At 45.5% G+C, this 13,580-nt stretch overlaps 1 protein-coding gene across 1 annotated transcript in view; it reads right to left on the bottom strand.

Moving 5' to 3' along the window:
• The window catches only part of sec13 (SEC13 homolog, nuclear pore and COPII coat complex component), an 86,427-nt gene extending 74,160 nt beyond the window's left edge, over window positions 1-12,267 (bottom strand). Inside the window, exon 1 of the mRNA XM_048606248.1 lies at window positions 12,085-12,267. Coding sequence (XP_048462205.1) covers window positions 12,085-12,267 — 183 coding nt within the window. The remainder of the gene's footprint in view (window positions 1-12,084) is intronic.
• Window positions 12,268-13,580: the final 1,313 nt, after the last annotated feature.

Below are 13,580 nucleotides of genomic sequence, written 5' to 3'. Positions count from 1 at the left end.
AAAGAAAGCGAATGGAATGTTGGCTTTTAAGCTACAGGAATAGAATATAAAATTAAGAACGTACTGTTGCAACTACACAAGGTATGGGTGAGACCGCACCTGGAGTACTGTGTACAGTTTTGGTTCCCCTTATTTGAGGAAAGATGTAGTGGCATCGGAGGCAGTTCAGAGGGAGGTTCACTCGATTGATCCCAGAGATGAGGGGGTTTGTCGTATGAAAAGTGATTGAACAGTTTAGGCCTATACTGTCTGGAATTTAGAAGAATGAGGGTAGATCAAATTGAGGTGCTCAAGATGATAAAACGTATGGATAAACTAGATAAGGAGCGGATGTTTCCTTTTGTGGGGCATTCTAGGATGAGAGGCCATAGTCTTAGGATAAGGGGCAGTAAATTTAAAACAGAGTTGAGGAGAAACTGCTTCTCCCGAAGGGTTGTGAATCCGTGGAATTCACTACCTCACAGTGAGGTGGGTGCTGGGACAGTGAATAAATTTGAGGAGGAGTTAGACAGATTTCTAATTGGTGATGCGCTGAAGGGCTATGGGGAGAAGGCAGGGAAATGGGAGTGAAGGAGCATATCAGCCATAATCGAGTGGATAGAACAGACTTGGATGGGTTGAATGGCCTAATTCTGTTCCAACATCTTATGAATTTATGTTAACCAAATGAGGGGAGTCAGATTGTTCCAGTTCATCTCCTGACGGTACTCTATTGAAGCAGGTTGGTTTTTGGATCTAGTAATTTATCATTGGAACTGGATACAGATTGTTTTGTAAACTGTTAAGCTGCAGAGTAACTACAGAAGGATTAATCAAATGTTGGAAGAATTGTGTTGTGTCAAGTCTTTATTGATTGTGGAAAAGCTTTTGATTAGAGATGGGTGTTAGAGTTTGGGCTTTCGTGCAGTGCTTGCCTCATTCTCATGGAGGTGTGCAATTTACATTATCCGAACCATTTCTGTTCTTCCTACATAGGTTTAACAGTTATCCCCAAGTCAGGGCAAAATGCCTGTGACTTTCACCGTATTCTCAAACAGGAACAGATAACCCCTGCTGGACCAAAGCATCTTGACAAAATTAATTGGTTATATTCATTTATGAATACAATATCCACTTCAGTATTTACAAATGTGATACACATAAAAAAACAACAAACAACAGGGATATAATGACTGTACTTGCAAAGTACATCAGCTGACTGGTCCAGAAACAAAACCAGGAGAAGTTTGAAATCTTTTTTCTCAGCAAAACCTTCATAATGATAAACAAGCATCTTGAGATCATAGAATCCCTACTGTGTGGAAACAGGCCCTTTGGCCCAACAAGTCCACACCGACCCTCAGAGCATCCCACCCAGACCCATCCCCTGATAACCCACCTAATCTACACATCCCTGAACACTCTGGGCAATTTAACGTGGCCAATCCACCTAGCATGCACATCTTTGGACTGTGGGAGGAAGCCAGAGCACCCGGAGAAAACCCACGCAGACACAGGGAGAATGTGCAAACTCCATACAGACAGTCACCCGAGGATGGAATTGAACCCAGATCCCTGGCGCTGTGAGGCGGTAGTGCTAACCACTGAGCTGCCATGCCACCCATCTTATTTTCCTCACAATCACCATTTAAAACTGTCATTTCCCAAATGCCTGCCTGTCTTTCCTGGGAGTCCATGTCTGAATTATTCCCCTCAGGTTTCTGGCCCTGCCACGGAACTGAAATGTCTTTTAGTGAAGTCTGCCAGGATGCAGTTTGTATTTGTGACGAACGTAAACTGTCCTTTCTTGCATTTCTCAACCTGTCCACAGCCTTTGACAAAATGACCAACCATCCTCCTCCAACCCTTCCCCACTTTCGTCCATCTTGGTGGGACAGTTATAGAGTCGTATGTATGGAAGATTCCAAAGCTTTTTCTCACTTGTGACCCCATGTTGGTCCTTTAAAGTTGCCAAGACTCCTGTCTCATGAGAGCAGCAAGGAGAGATGGATGGGGAGATGTGAGGGTGGTCGGGGTTGTAGGGGAGTGGAGTCGGGAGAGGAGGGCTGAGCAATTTGGGAGTGTGGCAGAGGGAGAGCTGTTTAAACCTCAGGTATTTAAGTCAAAAAACACCCAGCTCCGACCTATCACCATCCCACCTATCTTTCCCAGCCCCATCCCTCTCTCTCTCTATTTATTTCAGAGCCCCCTTCTCCCTCCCCCGCTCCTGAAGAAGGGCCCTGACCTGAAACGTTAACTTTCCTGCTTCCTATGATGCTGCCTGGCCTGCTGTGTTCCTCCAGCTCCATACTGTGTTGTCCCATTCCCGCAAGGCTTTTGTGGCCAGGATTCAGGCCGACAAATTTGGGCAGTTAGAATATTTAAAAAGAACAATGCAGGATTTAAAGGGCCCTTGCAGCTCGGTTGGAGCTCCATGGCAACCGTTGCACTGGACGCCAGGATTTTGGTTGGGGGTCATGACCCACCATTTGGAAGCCATGCTGCGTGGTGTGTTACAGGAGAGCCGCTGCTTTGGTCATCAAGTTGAGCTTGTGAAGAAAGGGTTAAGCAAGTGGGCGAAAATTCGGCAGGCAAAATGTAGGAAAATGTGAATTAGTCCACTTTGGCAGGAAGAATAGACCAGGAAGCACCTTACTTCAATGGAGGGAGATTGCAGAAGCCGGAGGTGTTCTGGTGCATTAATGCATCATGGCGACATCGATGAGATGGGCCCAAGCAGCGAGAAACGCGACTTTCACATTGGTCAGTCTGGCGCGGCCAATGGGAGGAGTATCAGCCTAGTGGCAAAGATGGCACCTGAGGTTTGGCAACTTTGATGTTGGTTGGGTCCGGTGTAGATGGTGGCGGAGGGATGGTGGTTCAGGCATCATTGATGGTGTTGAGCCATCTCAGGACTGATGGGCTCTCTTTAAGCCGCATCTTTCTTTCTTTCCCCTTAATTGTTAAACTATTCAAAATGGCGCCATATAGTGGCAACAAATGAAAGCTTTTCACTGTATTTTGTGAATACCCGTGACAATAAAATCAAAATCAAAATCAAAAGATAAAGCACGAAACACAGCACATGATCCTTTTCCTTCATTCATTCACAGGATGAGGGTGTTGCTGGCCAGGCAGCATTTATTGCCCATCCCTAATTGCCCAGAGGGCAGTTAAGAGTCAACCATATTGCTGTCGGTCTGGAGTCACATGTAGACCAGACCAGGTAACGATGGCAGTTTCCTTCCCTAAAGGCCATTATTGAACCAGATGGGTTTTTCCCCAGCAATCAGCAATGGATTTATGGTCATCATTAGATTCTTAATTCCAGATATTTTATTGAATTCAATTTCTACCATCTGCTGTGGCAGGATTTGAACCTGGATCCCCAGAATGTTATCTGGGTCTCTGTATTAACGGTCTAGTGATAATACCACTAGGCCATCACCTCCATTAGGAAGGCAAATAGAATATTGGCGTTTATTATAAGAAAAATGGACATATTGGAGAAATATTTTGCCCCAGTTGTACAAGACATTAGGTGAAATCACATCCAGAGTGTAGAATTCCTTATTTCTTAAAGGAGTTATAAATGTGCTAAAAGCAGTTCGGAAAGTGTTCATTCGACTGATAGCTGGAATAGGAGTGGGTGGGGCGATTATTTTGGAAGGAAAAGTTGGACACGCTGGGCCTATCCTTGTTGGAGTTTAGAAGAATAAGAGATGGTCCATGGAGGACTTGACAGGGCAGATGCTGAAAGGGTGTGCGAGAGACCAAGACCAAGAGACATAATTAAAGGGGCTGCCAATTTCAAACAGAGGTGAGGAGACTTTCTTTCTCTCAGCTGGCTGTGTGACTTGCAAATTCTCTTCCCCAGGGAGAGATGGTAGATATTTTTAAGCAAGGCAGAGGTAGGTAACTTCTTAACACTCATAGGTTATTGGGACTAGGTGGGAATCTGGGGTTGATGCTACCATTAGATCATCCATGACTGTACTGAATTCATAGAATCCCTGGAATGTGGAAGAAGGCCATTCAGCCCATACTGATCCTCTGAAGAGCATCCCACCCCAACCCATCCCTGTAACTCTGCATTTCCCATGGCAATCCACCTCGCCTGCACACTACGGGTAATTTAGCATGGCCAATCCACCTAACCTGCACATCTTTGGATTATGGGAGGAAACCGGAGCACCCAGAGGAAACCCACACAGACACAAGGAGAATGTGCAAACTACACACAGACAGTCGCCCGAGGGTGGAATCAAACCCAGGTCCTTAGCACTGTGAGGCAGCAGTGCTAACCACTGAGCCATCATGCTGCCTATTGTGGCACAACGTTAAGGGGCTAAAACGCCCATATTTGGTCCCAGTTCCTGTGGGTTTGAAAGCGATTTGTTTTTGCATTCCTTCAGCAAAGGTTCCTCCATCAATGTGGAATAACTGGGAAGAGAGGCTGCATCATCTGTGATCAAATAGTCAGTGTCCATGGAGAACCGTAAAGAGGGACAATAAATGGTAAATTGGATGATAGGCACCAGACTTGAGGTAATGCTAAATCGTTCTGAGTAGCACAGCAGCGAGCTCCCAGCATCTGTCCATGTAAGTTTTCACACACTTCTGTTTCATGGATACAGTGTGTAATGATTTTGATCTCCAGTATAAAGGCCTGAACTTTTTAGCCAGGGTTGAGACTTTGATCAATGTCCTCTCAATGTGCTAAGTATTTGTCCATTATGATCAGCAGTGCTAATTTATAGCCTCCTGTTCTCAAGGTTTAAAATAGCACAGGACCTGTTTACACTGCACAGCTGAGCAACATCTAAAAGATGAAAAGAATTCTGGCGCTTCATCTGAACTTGTTTTTACAGTTTTTTTTGTTTTGGTGAGGTTAATATGCCATTATCATCTCTGCAGCTGCTTAAAAATAAAAGATATTTTGTGTAAAATAGCTCAGGCAGTATGCCTCAATCCAGTTAATATTGCTTCCAAATTGGGGCTGCCGCATTGTCTGGGATAGTGACTGTGATATCATAAAGGGCCCATTTATTGGTTATGTGGATTACATTGCTGTTTGGGTTACTGTAGGTATTAATTGCTCTAGATTTACATTCAAATGTGAACATATTGGGAAGGACTTTAGTGTTGGGCATTTAGCTCCCTAAACTCCCCCTTCGTTCAAAGACCAGTGACTCGCAGCCCATCAATGCATCAATTGTTGATGTTCCCATACTTGTGTTCCAGCCTCCCTGGAGCCTGGCCCCTGTAATCTCCTGCAGCTCAACATCCCCGGATCCCTCTTGTTGTCCAGCACTGGTCTCTTGTGCATCCTCCATTCCTTCAGCTGTCTAGGCTCGAAGTCTGGAATTCCCAGCCTAAAACTCTGCCCCCTCTACCAGTCTCTTCCCCTTAGACCTTCGGTAAAAACTACCTTTTTGACTAAGTTGTTTCATCGTCTGTGCACATGTTTTCCTCTTTGGATTGGCGATGATTTTTGCCCCATTGAAAATACCCTACACAAGGAACATCTACCATTTGGCTAGCTAACCAGGTAGAAGTGCAGAAACACTGATATGATATTATGTATTACAAGTGCAAAAGTCTTATACCCTGGCCTCATTGGGTAATGCATGGCTCATTTCCACTTTCAACTGTGGGGAGATTATGGGGCGGGGTCGCATTGGATGGTGAGACTGATAATGTCACTGGGTTAGTAATCTGGAGGCACATGCTAATACTGTGGGGACATGTGTTCAAACCCAATGGCACCAATTTGTGAAACTTAAATTCAATTAAACACTCATAGATTCCCTACAGTGCGGAAGCAGACCACTCAGCCCACACTGACCCTCTGAAGGGCCTCCCACCCAGACCCCTCCCCTGTAATTCTGCATTTCCCATGGCTAATCCACACATCCCTGGACACTATAGGCCATTTAGCATGGCCAGTTCACCTAACCTGTACATCTTTGGACTGTGGGAGGAAACTGGAGCACCCGGAGGGAACCCGCACAAACACTGAGAGAATGTGCAAACCCCACACAGACAGTTGCCTGAGGCTAGAATTGAACCTGGGTCCCTGGAGCTGTGAGGCAGCAGTGCTAACCACTGAGCCACCATGCCACCCAAGATGGCAGTGATTGTGACCAAAACCCCATTGTCAATTATTTTATAAACAATAGAATAGGAAATCTGGCATCTTTACTTCATCTGGCCTACATGTGATAGCAGATCCACAGCAATATGTGGTTAACTACTTTTAAGGACAACAAATGCTGGGGTTGTCAGTGATCCTCACATCCGGTAAACTAATAAAAAATTAGTAGGTCACTGTAATCCGATAAATTAATGGACAGAAAGATCATGTGATGGCTGTCTGCTACGCCAGTTTTCCACCAACACCGGAATTAAAATAATCTCGAGTCCAACAGACAAAGAAGCTGGCAAGCAAAGGCTGGGAACATTAGAGCTGTTCTTGCAAGAGAGAGAGAGGGTGAAGAGGTGACCTAATAGATGATAACAGTATGAGGAGAGGTTTTGGTAGAATAGACAGTGAAAATCTGTTTCCTCTAGTGAGTGGCTAGTCGAGGGTACTCTCAAAACTACAAGTGTGTGACGGTAAAGTTTAAGCATTTCATGGATAGCAGTCTTTTGAGAGTTATTGAAACTAATCCAATACGACAATACAATAATTTCTGAAGAAGGGTCATGGGCCCAAAATGTTAACTCTGATTTCTCTCCACAGGTACTGCCAGAGCTGCTGAGCTTTTCCAGCAACTTCTGTTTACTTTTCTGGTTTCCAGCATCCGCAGTTCTTTCGGGTTTTAATTTAACACGATTACCTCGTCGTGAATTGGGAAAATGGGGATTGATTCGCAAACCACGGGAGCACTCGCAATGATTCTGCTCAGGCTTAATAAAAACCGAAAGAACTGCGGAAGCTGTAAATCAGAGACAAAAACAGAAATTGCAGGAAGAGCTCAGCGAGTCTGGCAGTGTATGTGGAGAGAAAGCGGAGTTAACGTTTCGGGTCGAGTGACCCTTCGTCTCAATGCAAGTTGTTGTTGTGCAAAAGTGTGTCGTGCCAATAGTGATAATGCCCAACACTGAGAGTTAGCTGTAATATAAAGTTGTGCAGAATTTACAGCAAAACTCAGACCTCCTCCCTGCATCTCAGCCCATAGATTCCTCCAATCCCTTCTCCCCCACGTAATTAGCCAGATTCCCCTTAAATGAGTCAATGCTATTTGTGCCAACCACTCCACGTGGTAAGAAGTTTTACATTCTAACCACTCTCTGGGAAAAGATATTTTTGCTGAGTTACTTATTGGATTTATTAGTAACTGCCTTGTATTCATGAGCACTTGTGTTGGGCTCACCCACAAGCAGAAAGATTTGCTCTCTATTTGTGCCATCAATCTAGTCGTAAATTTTTGGACATTTATAAGGTGACCTTCCGTCCTTCTCCTTTCTATATCAAATGGCAACTGTTATCTAGACAGCTGTTCTTGGCCCAGAAGATGATGAGTGGTTGGGAAGACAATAAGCTTGAAGATATCGACATTAGGAAGTCAGTACAGTAGCTCACATAATGTAGAATTTTCTCATCCTGCTCAAATGGGAAACACGCAATGTTTGCAATTAGTCACTCAATATGATTTTCCCTGGAGTCACCAATTAACAGGAAGAGAGTGGCCTCTCCTGTCAATGTTAGAAACAAAGATCTTTCTAAATGTCAACTAAAACAGCTCTAGAGTTACTTGAGAGAAATGATGCTCTTTGGATTTCATATTTCCAAGATTGAAACCCAGATGTATTGTCATGACGTCTCCGAACAGGTTGTTTAGAAAATATAAAAAAAACTTTTTTTTTTCAACTTTCAGAGAGAGATGGGCACCACAGGGGCTAGAATCCATTACCTCACCCTCCGACTTCATTGTAGAGTAAACCCCTCCCTCTTTTCCGACCCTTCCTTTTAGTGGTTGTTCTGTTGTCCCTGGTGGCAGTGCCCATTCATTGTTATTTGGTAGTTGGTTAATTGGGTGATTTGGTGGTTGGTTTTCCAAAATACAAAGAAATTCTCCCCCTCCTCCCACTCCACGGTGGGCAATTCTTGTAAATCATCTGTTGAATTGGTTAATTGGGAGATTTGGTGATGGGTTGTTCCAAAAACAAAGGGAGAAGAGAGTGCTTCAAGGTGGAGGTCCTGTCTGTGTAATTTTTTCAGATTTCAATAAATGGCCTTTATAGACACGCGTCTTGTAGCTAGCGGCTCCTTCAGCATGCCCTGGTAGGTCTGTAGTCAGCTTCCTGCTCCTTGTGGGTCAGTAGCCATGCTCGCTCCCACCCCGCCTCTGGGAAAGCAGCCAAGGGGGCGTGATGGAACTGGTAAACTGGGATGTGGGCCGCCTCCATTCCTAGGCCTGACAGGGCCTGACGTCCCAGTCCGTATCCTGTTATAGAGGGGTGTGTGCGCTGCACCGAGATAGTTCTTTTGCACACTCCATCTGGAGAGCTCCAGATGTACATTTAATAAGGCTCCACAGGCTTTGTGTATTCTCCCCTTCTATCTAACACATTCACTTAGCTACAAACAGGATCCAATGCCTGGCAGTGACCCAAAAATACTCCCTCCTTGAATCAACAAGGCATAAATCAACAACAGCACCTGTGCATTAAATCACAGCATTGAATTTTTACAAAACGTATTGCAGTCTCCAAGTACTGCTGACACAGAAAATGCTGCTAATTTTCCTGTACCATATTTCACACAGCACACAGGGTGAATTTTTTTTCGAAACAGTGATCTATGTAGGCAGGCGTGCTTGTCATCTTGTCAGTAATGTCTCCATAAGTAGCTGAGATAATCTGTTGGCTTTATTTTCTCCCCCTCCCTTCGCTCCTCTTGTTGCTGTTGGTTGCAGGAGAGCACACGGTGGAGGATTTGCCTCTCCGTGGGGGGGCTGTTTAACATCCAACTGAACCACTGCAGCAGGCAGATGGGACCCAGACTGAGCACCTCTCTGAAGGATGGCTCTTCTCGACAGCGCGGCACACTGCCCCTTCCCCTGCCAACTGTGCTGCCATCTCAGAGGGGGAGTTATAAGTCACCCTCCTTCGGTAGTAGCACCCCACACTGCCAGCTCAGGTCATCGTGCCCAAAAGGGGCATGGGATTCTTTGAGTTTCTCAGAGGGAAAGAGCTTGGTGGTGGCTGCACTGTGAAACTATTCATGAGAAACACTTGGGTGTCCAACTCTGGCTATTCCAATGGTACCCAACAACGGTCCCCTCCCTCACCACTTGCAATGCCCCTCACTGAGTACCGCCAGCCATTTTGACTCTTGATTCCTTTTGGGAAGAATTGAACGTGTTTTGAAAATAATGAATACTGTTTGGAAAGGCTGACGTGTCATTTTCAGGGAAACCAAAGCACTCTGGGTGAATAACAAAGACACAAGGGGGCAGCATGGCGGCTCAGTGGTTAGCACTGCTGCCTCACAGCATGAGGGACCGCGTTCAATTCCACCCTCGGGCGACTGTCTGTGTGGAGTTTGCACATTCTCCCCGTGGCTGTGTGGGTTTCCTCCGGGTGCTCTGGTTTCCTCCCACAGTCCAAAGATGTGCAGGATGGGTGGATTGGCTGTGCTAAATTACCCTGTAGTGTCACTAGTTAGGTGGGTTAGCCTTGGGGAAATGCAGGGTCATAGGGTAGGGAGGTGGGTCTGGGTGGAATGCTCTCTGCAGGGTCAGTGTGGACTCAATGGGCCAAATAGCCTGCTCCCACACTGTTGGGATTCTACAATGGAATCAACTGCCTTGTGTAATGCACCCCCATAATTTTAAAGCAAAGATCTAGGAGAAGATTCAGTTCAAGTCTAGAAGTATGTTGCAACATATTTGAAATATCTATCGCACCCAGAGAGAGAGAAATGGGGAGACTGGATTTCATTTTCCAGGGATATTTTCTCGAGTTAAAACACAGGAAAAAGTCTGCTGCAACATCTCATTTGATCACTTGGAAATATTTGGGATATTACTTCATACCGCAACTGGGTCATTCCAATCGATCCCTGTGTGAGAATCACATTCTAGCTTTGGGAATACTGATGCCTACTGAGTATTTATGTTTCTGAACTAGTAACTGGCAGGGGTTGGAAGATTTACATTCACTCCCTACTCCTGTTCTGTTGGTAGCCAATCTCGGTGCTGAGCCAGAAGGGTGCGCATTCACATTTCCCTCCGGAGCGTTTGTAAGCATTCATTTCCGGGATGTGGGAATTGGAGGCTAGGCTAGCCTTTATTACCCATCCCTACCACCAATGAGAGGGTGGTATGAAACTGTTTACTTGAACTGCTATAGTTCATGTGGTAAATGTCCTCTCACAGTGCTGTTAGAAAGGGAGCTCCAGGGTTTTGACAGTGATACAGTTCCAAATCTGAACGATGTGTCAATCAGAGGGTAATTTTCACATAATGGTTGCCCCAATGCCCTTCTAGGTGGTAATGCTAGCAGGTCCAGAAGGTGAGGAGATACTGCAGTGCATCCTGTAGATGGTGCACACTGCTACCAAGCACAGGAACTGAGTGCAAAATCTAAATTGATGCTTTAGTATGGCACTGAGGGAGTGCTGCAAAAGATTCCATAGCATTTCGTTGAAGAAGCGTGTATGTGCCTTTCTGGTGATCTGGGAAATGTTGTCCCTGATCCATAGCACCAAAGCAGGTGAACTGTACACTGTTCATGTATATGGGAGCTTACTATGTGCAAATTGATCACTGCAATTCTTAACATTACAGCAGTACCACAATTCATAGTGCTGTCATTGGCCATGAACCACTTTGGGAATGCTGAAAAGGTGCTTTATGAATGAAAATTCCTTTCTGAAGATGGGAAATGAATTCCCAAGGAAAGTCCATTCAGCTGATAGTTTTGGGTATGGAAAGACCGCATGTGCTTTCCATCCAATAAAACTAAGTTGTTGTCCGAATGAGTTCATTGTCCTTTCCTTTTGTAGCTTAATTTTGAAGTATTTGATTTTTGATGCACCTTTTTTATATCTTGGCTGTCTGGTGTAGCTCAGTGAGGTCACCTTTTCCTGATTACTTCTAACAGAGGCTGTAAGGTACAAATCTCTCCATCCGTTACCTAAAACCCATTGCTCTGACTTGAGGGACAGTGACAGTCTTAAAATATCTCCAGTGCCTGGCTGTGTTCTGTGACCTTTACCAACTCGAAGGCCAAGAGGTGACAGATACATGGAATGGCAGCAAGTTTCCTGCAAGTCTCACAGGAGCTACATCACCATTCCTTCACTGGCCTGGATCAAAATCCTACAGCTCCTGCCCTCACACCCCGAGAATCACTGTAGTTCAAGATGTCAGCTCTGTGGGCAGCCAGGGATGAATGCTGGGCCAGCTGGCAAAGGCTAAGTCCTGTGAATGAAATTTGGAAAAGCTCCCAAACTCAAACTGGCAACTCCGGATGGTGGGATTGTGGGAAAGCAGAAATGGTAGAACAATATCGCAGTGGTCTGGTGACGTTCAGCTTATTTGTTGTTCGGGTAATGGTTCCCATTGGAGGCTGAAGGGAGAGTTTGTTTCTAACATATTACTCCTGTTAGTTGCCTTGGCAAGTTGCAGTATTGTGCTGAAGGACTGATGCTTCCAATCTGACAGAACACACTTTCCCTGATGCTAATAATTGATCTTTCAAATGCCTGATGCTGCCATTGAGAGCAGGGTAAGAGGGCAAAATTGGATATGAAGATGATAGTTCAGGGTCTGCTGTATTTGTTTGGATGGAGGTAGGCCACAGAAAAGCATCCTCTGAGTGATTGTGTGGTTGTCTAAATGTCTCCAGTGTTATTTCTCAGACCTCCACGCTGCCCTGTAGCCTCTGTAGGGGGGATCAGCTTGTATGGTTTGCAGATGACATGGTGCAGTTAGCATGCCCCTCTCAGAGCATGGCTCATGATTCAAAGCACATTGGCACAGCACACAAGGCAGCACATTCCAGATGCGTTGTTGCCTTGGAGATTCTGGTGAGTGAGGTGCACTCCACAGGGACGTCATCTTTCCTGGGAAAGGCAGGAAGCCCTCACACCTGATCCTGAAGAGGGTCTGAGAGCCTGTCACCAGGTCGGTCAACACCAGGAAAGGCAACGGTACCAGAAACTGTATAGTTACCTCCACCCATGCAGTCCAGTTCAGTGATTGTGTCTTGCTGTTGCATCTCATGCCCATCACTGTGCCAGTGTCTCGTGTTGCTAAGGTGACACAGCGCCATCACTAGCCCTCCTTGGCACTCAGAACTCATGCCTATTATTCAAATGCTGCACCCTGCCAACCGCCACTGCCTCCTCAGATGCCCAGCTATTCATCTATAATGACCACGTTGCCCATACACCAAACCTCTGCTCTTTCTCCCCCATTGTATCATGGAGAGAACACAACTTTGAGGGACACTAGGGAATCAGAGTAGGGGCTTCAAGACTCCAGCCGTTGTGGATTCTGGAGATCATGTGCCCAGAGCTATCACATTGCATGATGCCCGGAATCACACAAGCATTTGAGGATGGCAGCGAGTGACTGCTTTGTACCCATTCTTGTAATCAATAAGGTTCAGATCCCATTGGCATGTCCTTACTGAGTCATGTTTATATTGGTGGGCTTCACCTAAGTTGTCAAAGTTACCAATTCTGGCATTGCCCATTCCACTGGGTAATGCCAGGAGAATGTCTGTTCAAAACGTCTAGACCCATGAGGGAGGCACATTGACACGTGCTGTTCGCAGTATTGTGTCAGCCGCGCAGGAGGTAGCCAGAGGTGTATTCGTTACACAAACCAATTTCGCTCCTGGATTTCTGAAGCATCCCATTCCCTAATGTTGACATTGCTTACCTTGATGGGTTAAAAAAAGTTCTCTGCAGTGGCGACAGGGAGATGAGGTTGCTAAATACCAATCCATGGGTCGTTGACCTCAGGAAAAGAATATGCAGAGCTGCTTTGAAGTGGTTACTTTGAAAGGCTGGGATCTGTTGAGAAATAAACTTGACTGTCCCTGTATGAGCTGTCAGGTCCGCAATCAACAGTGATCAGTGTTACTACTGTGGGGCGCAACCAAACATACAACATGACCTTGCAGCTAAGTGTCCTTAGAATAAGGTAATAGGAGACCCTTTTGATATATTGAAGTGTGTTTTCTTTTCTTGTGGCTCTTGTTCAGGTCCCTCCACCTTCTTTTGCATGCATTTGTTTACCTAGTAGCTCAAGATTCTCTCTTTGACAAGATCCCTTCACCAACTATGCAGTTAGAAACTGTCCTGCTGTGCAAAGGATAAGGATCCAGTGATCTTGGAGGCATAGTTGGGGAGATGGTGATGTTACTGGGTTAGTAATCTACTGGTCATTTTTAATTCACTCATGCAATGAGGGTGTCACTGGATGGACCAGCGTTTATTGCTCATCCCTAATTGCCCAGAGGGCAGCTAAGAGTGAAGCACATTGCTGTGGGTCTGGAGTCCCATGTAGATAAGGATGGCAGCTTCCTTCCCTAAAGCACATTAGTGAACCAGATGGGTTTTTCTAACAATCAACGTT

Source organism: Rhincodon typus, chromosome 16 (genome assembly GCF_021869965.1).
Source record: "Rhincodon typus isolate 14 chromosome 16, sRhiTyp1.1, whole genome shotgun sequence".
Lineage (NCBI taxonomy): Eukaryota > Metazoa > Chordata > Chondrichthyes > Orectolobiformes > Rhincodontidae > Rhincodon > Rhincodon typus.
This window is presented reverse-complemented; position numbering and strand designations above follow the sequence as displayed.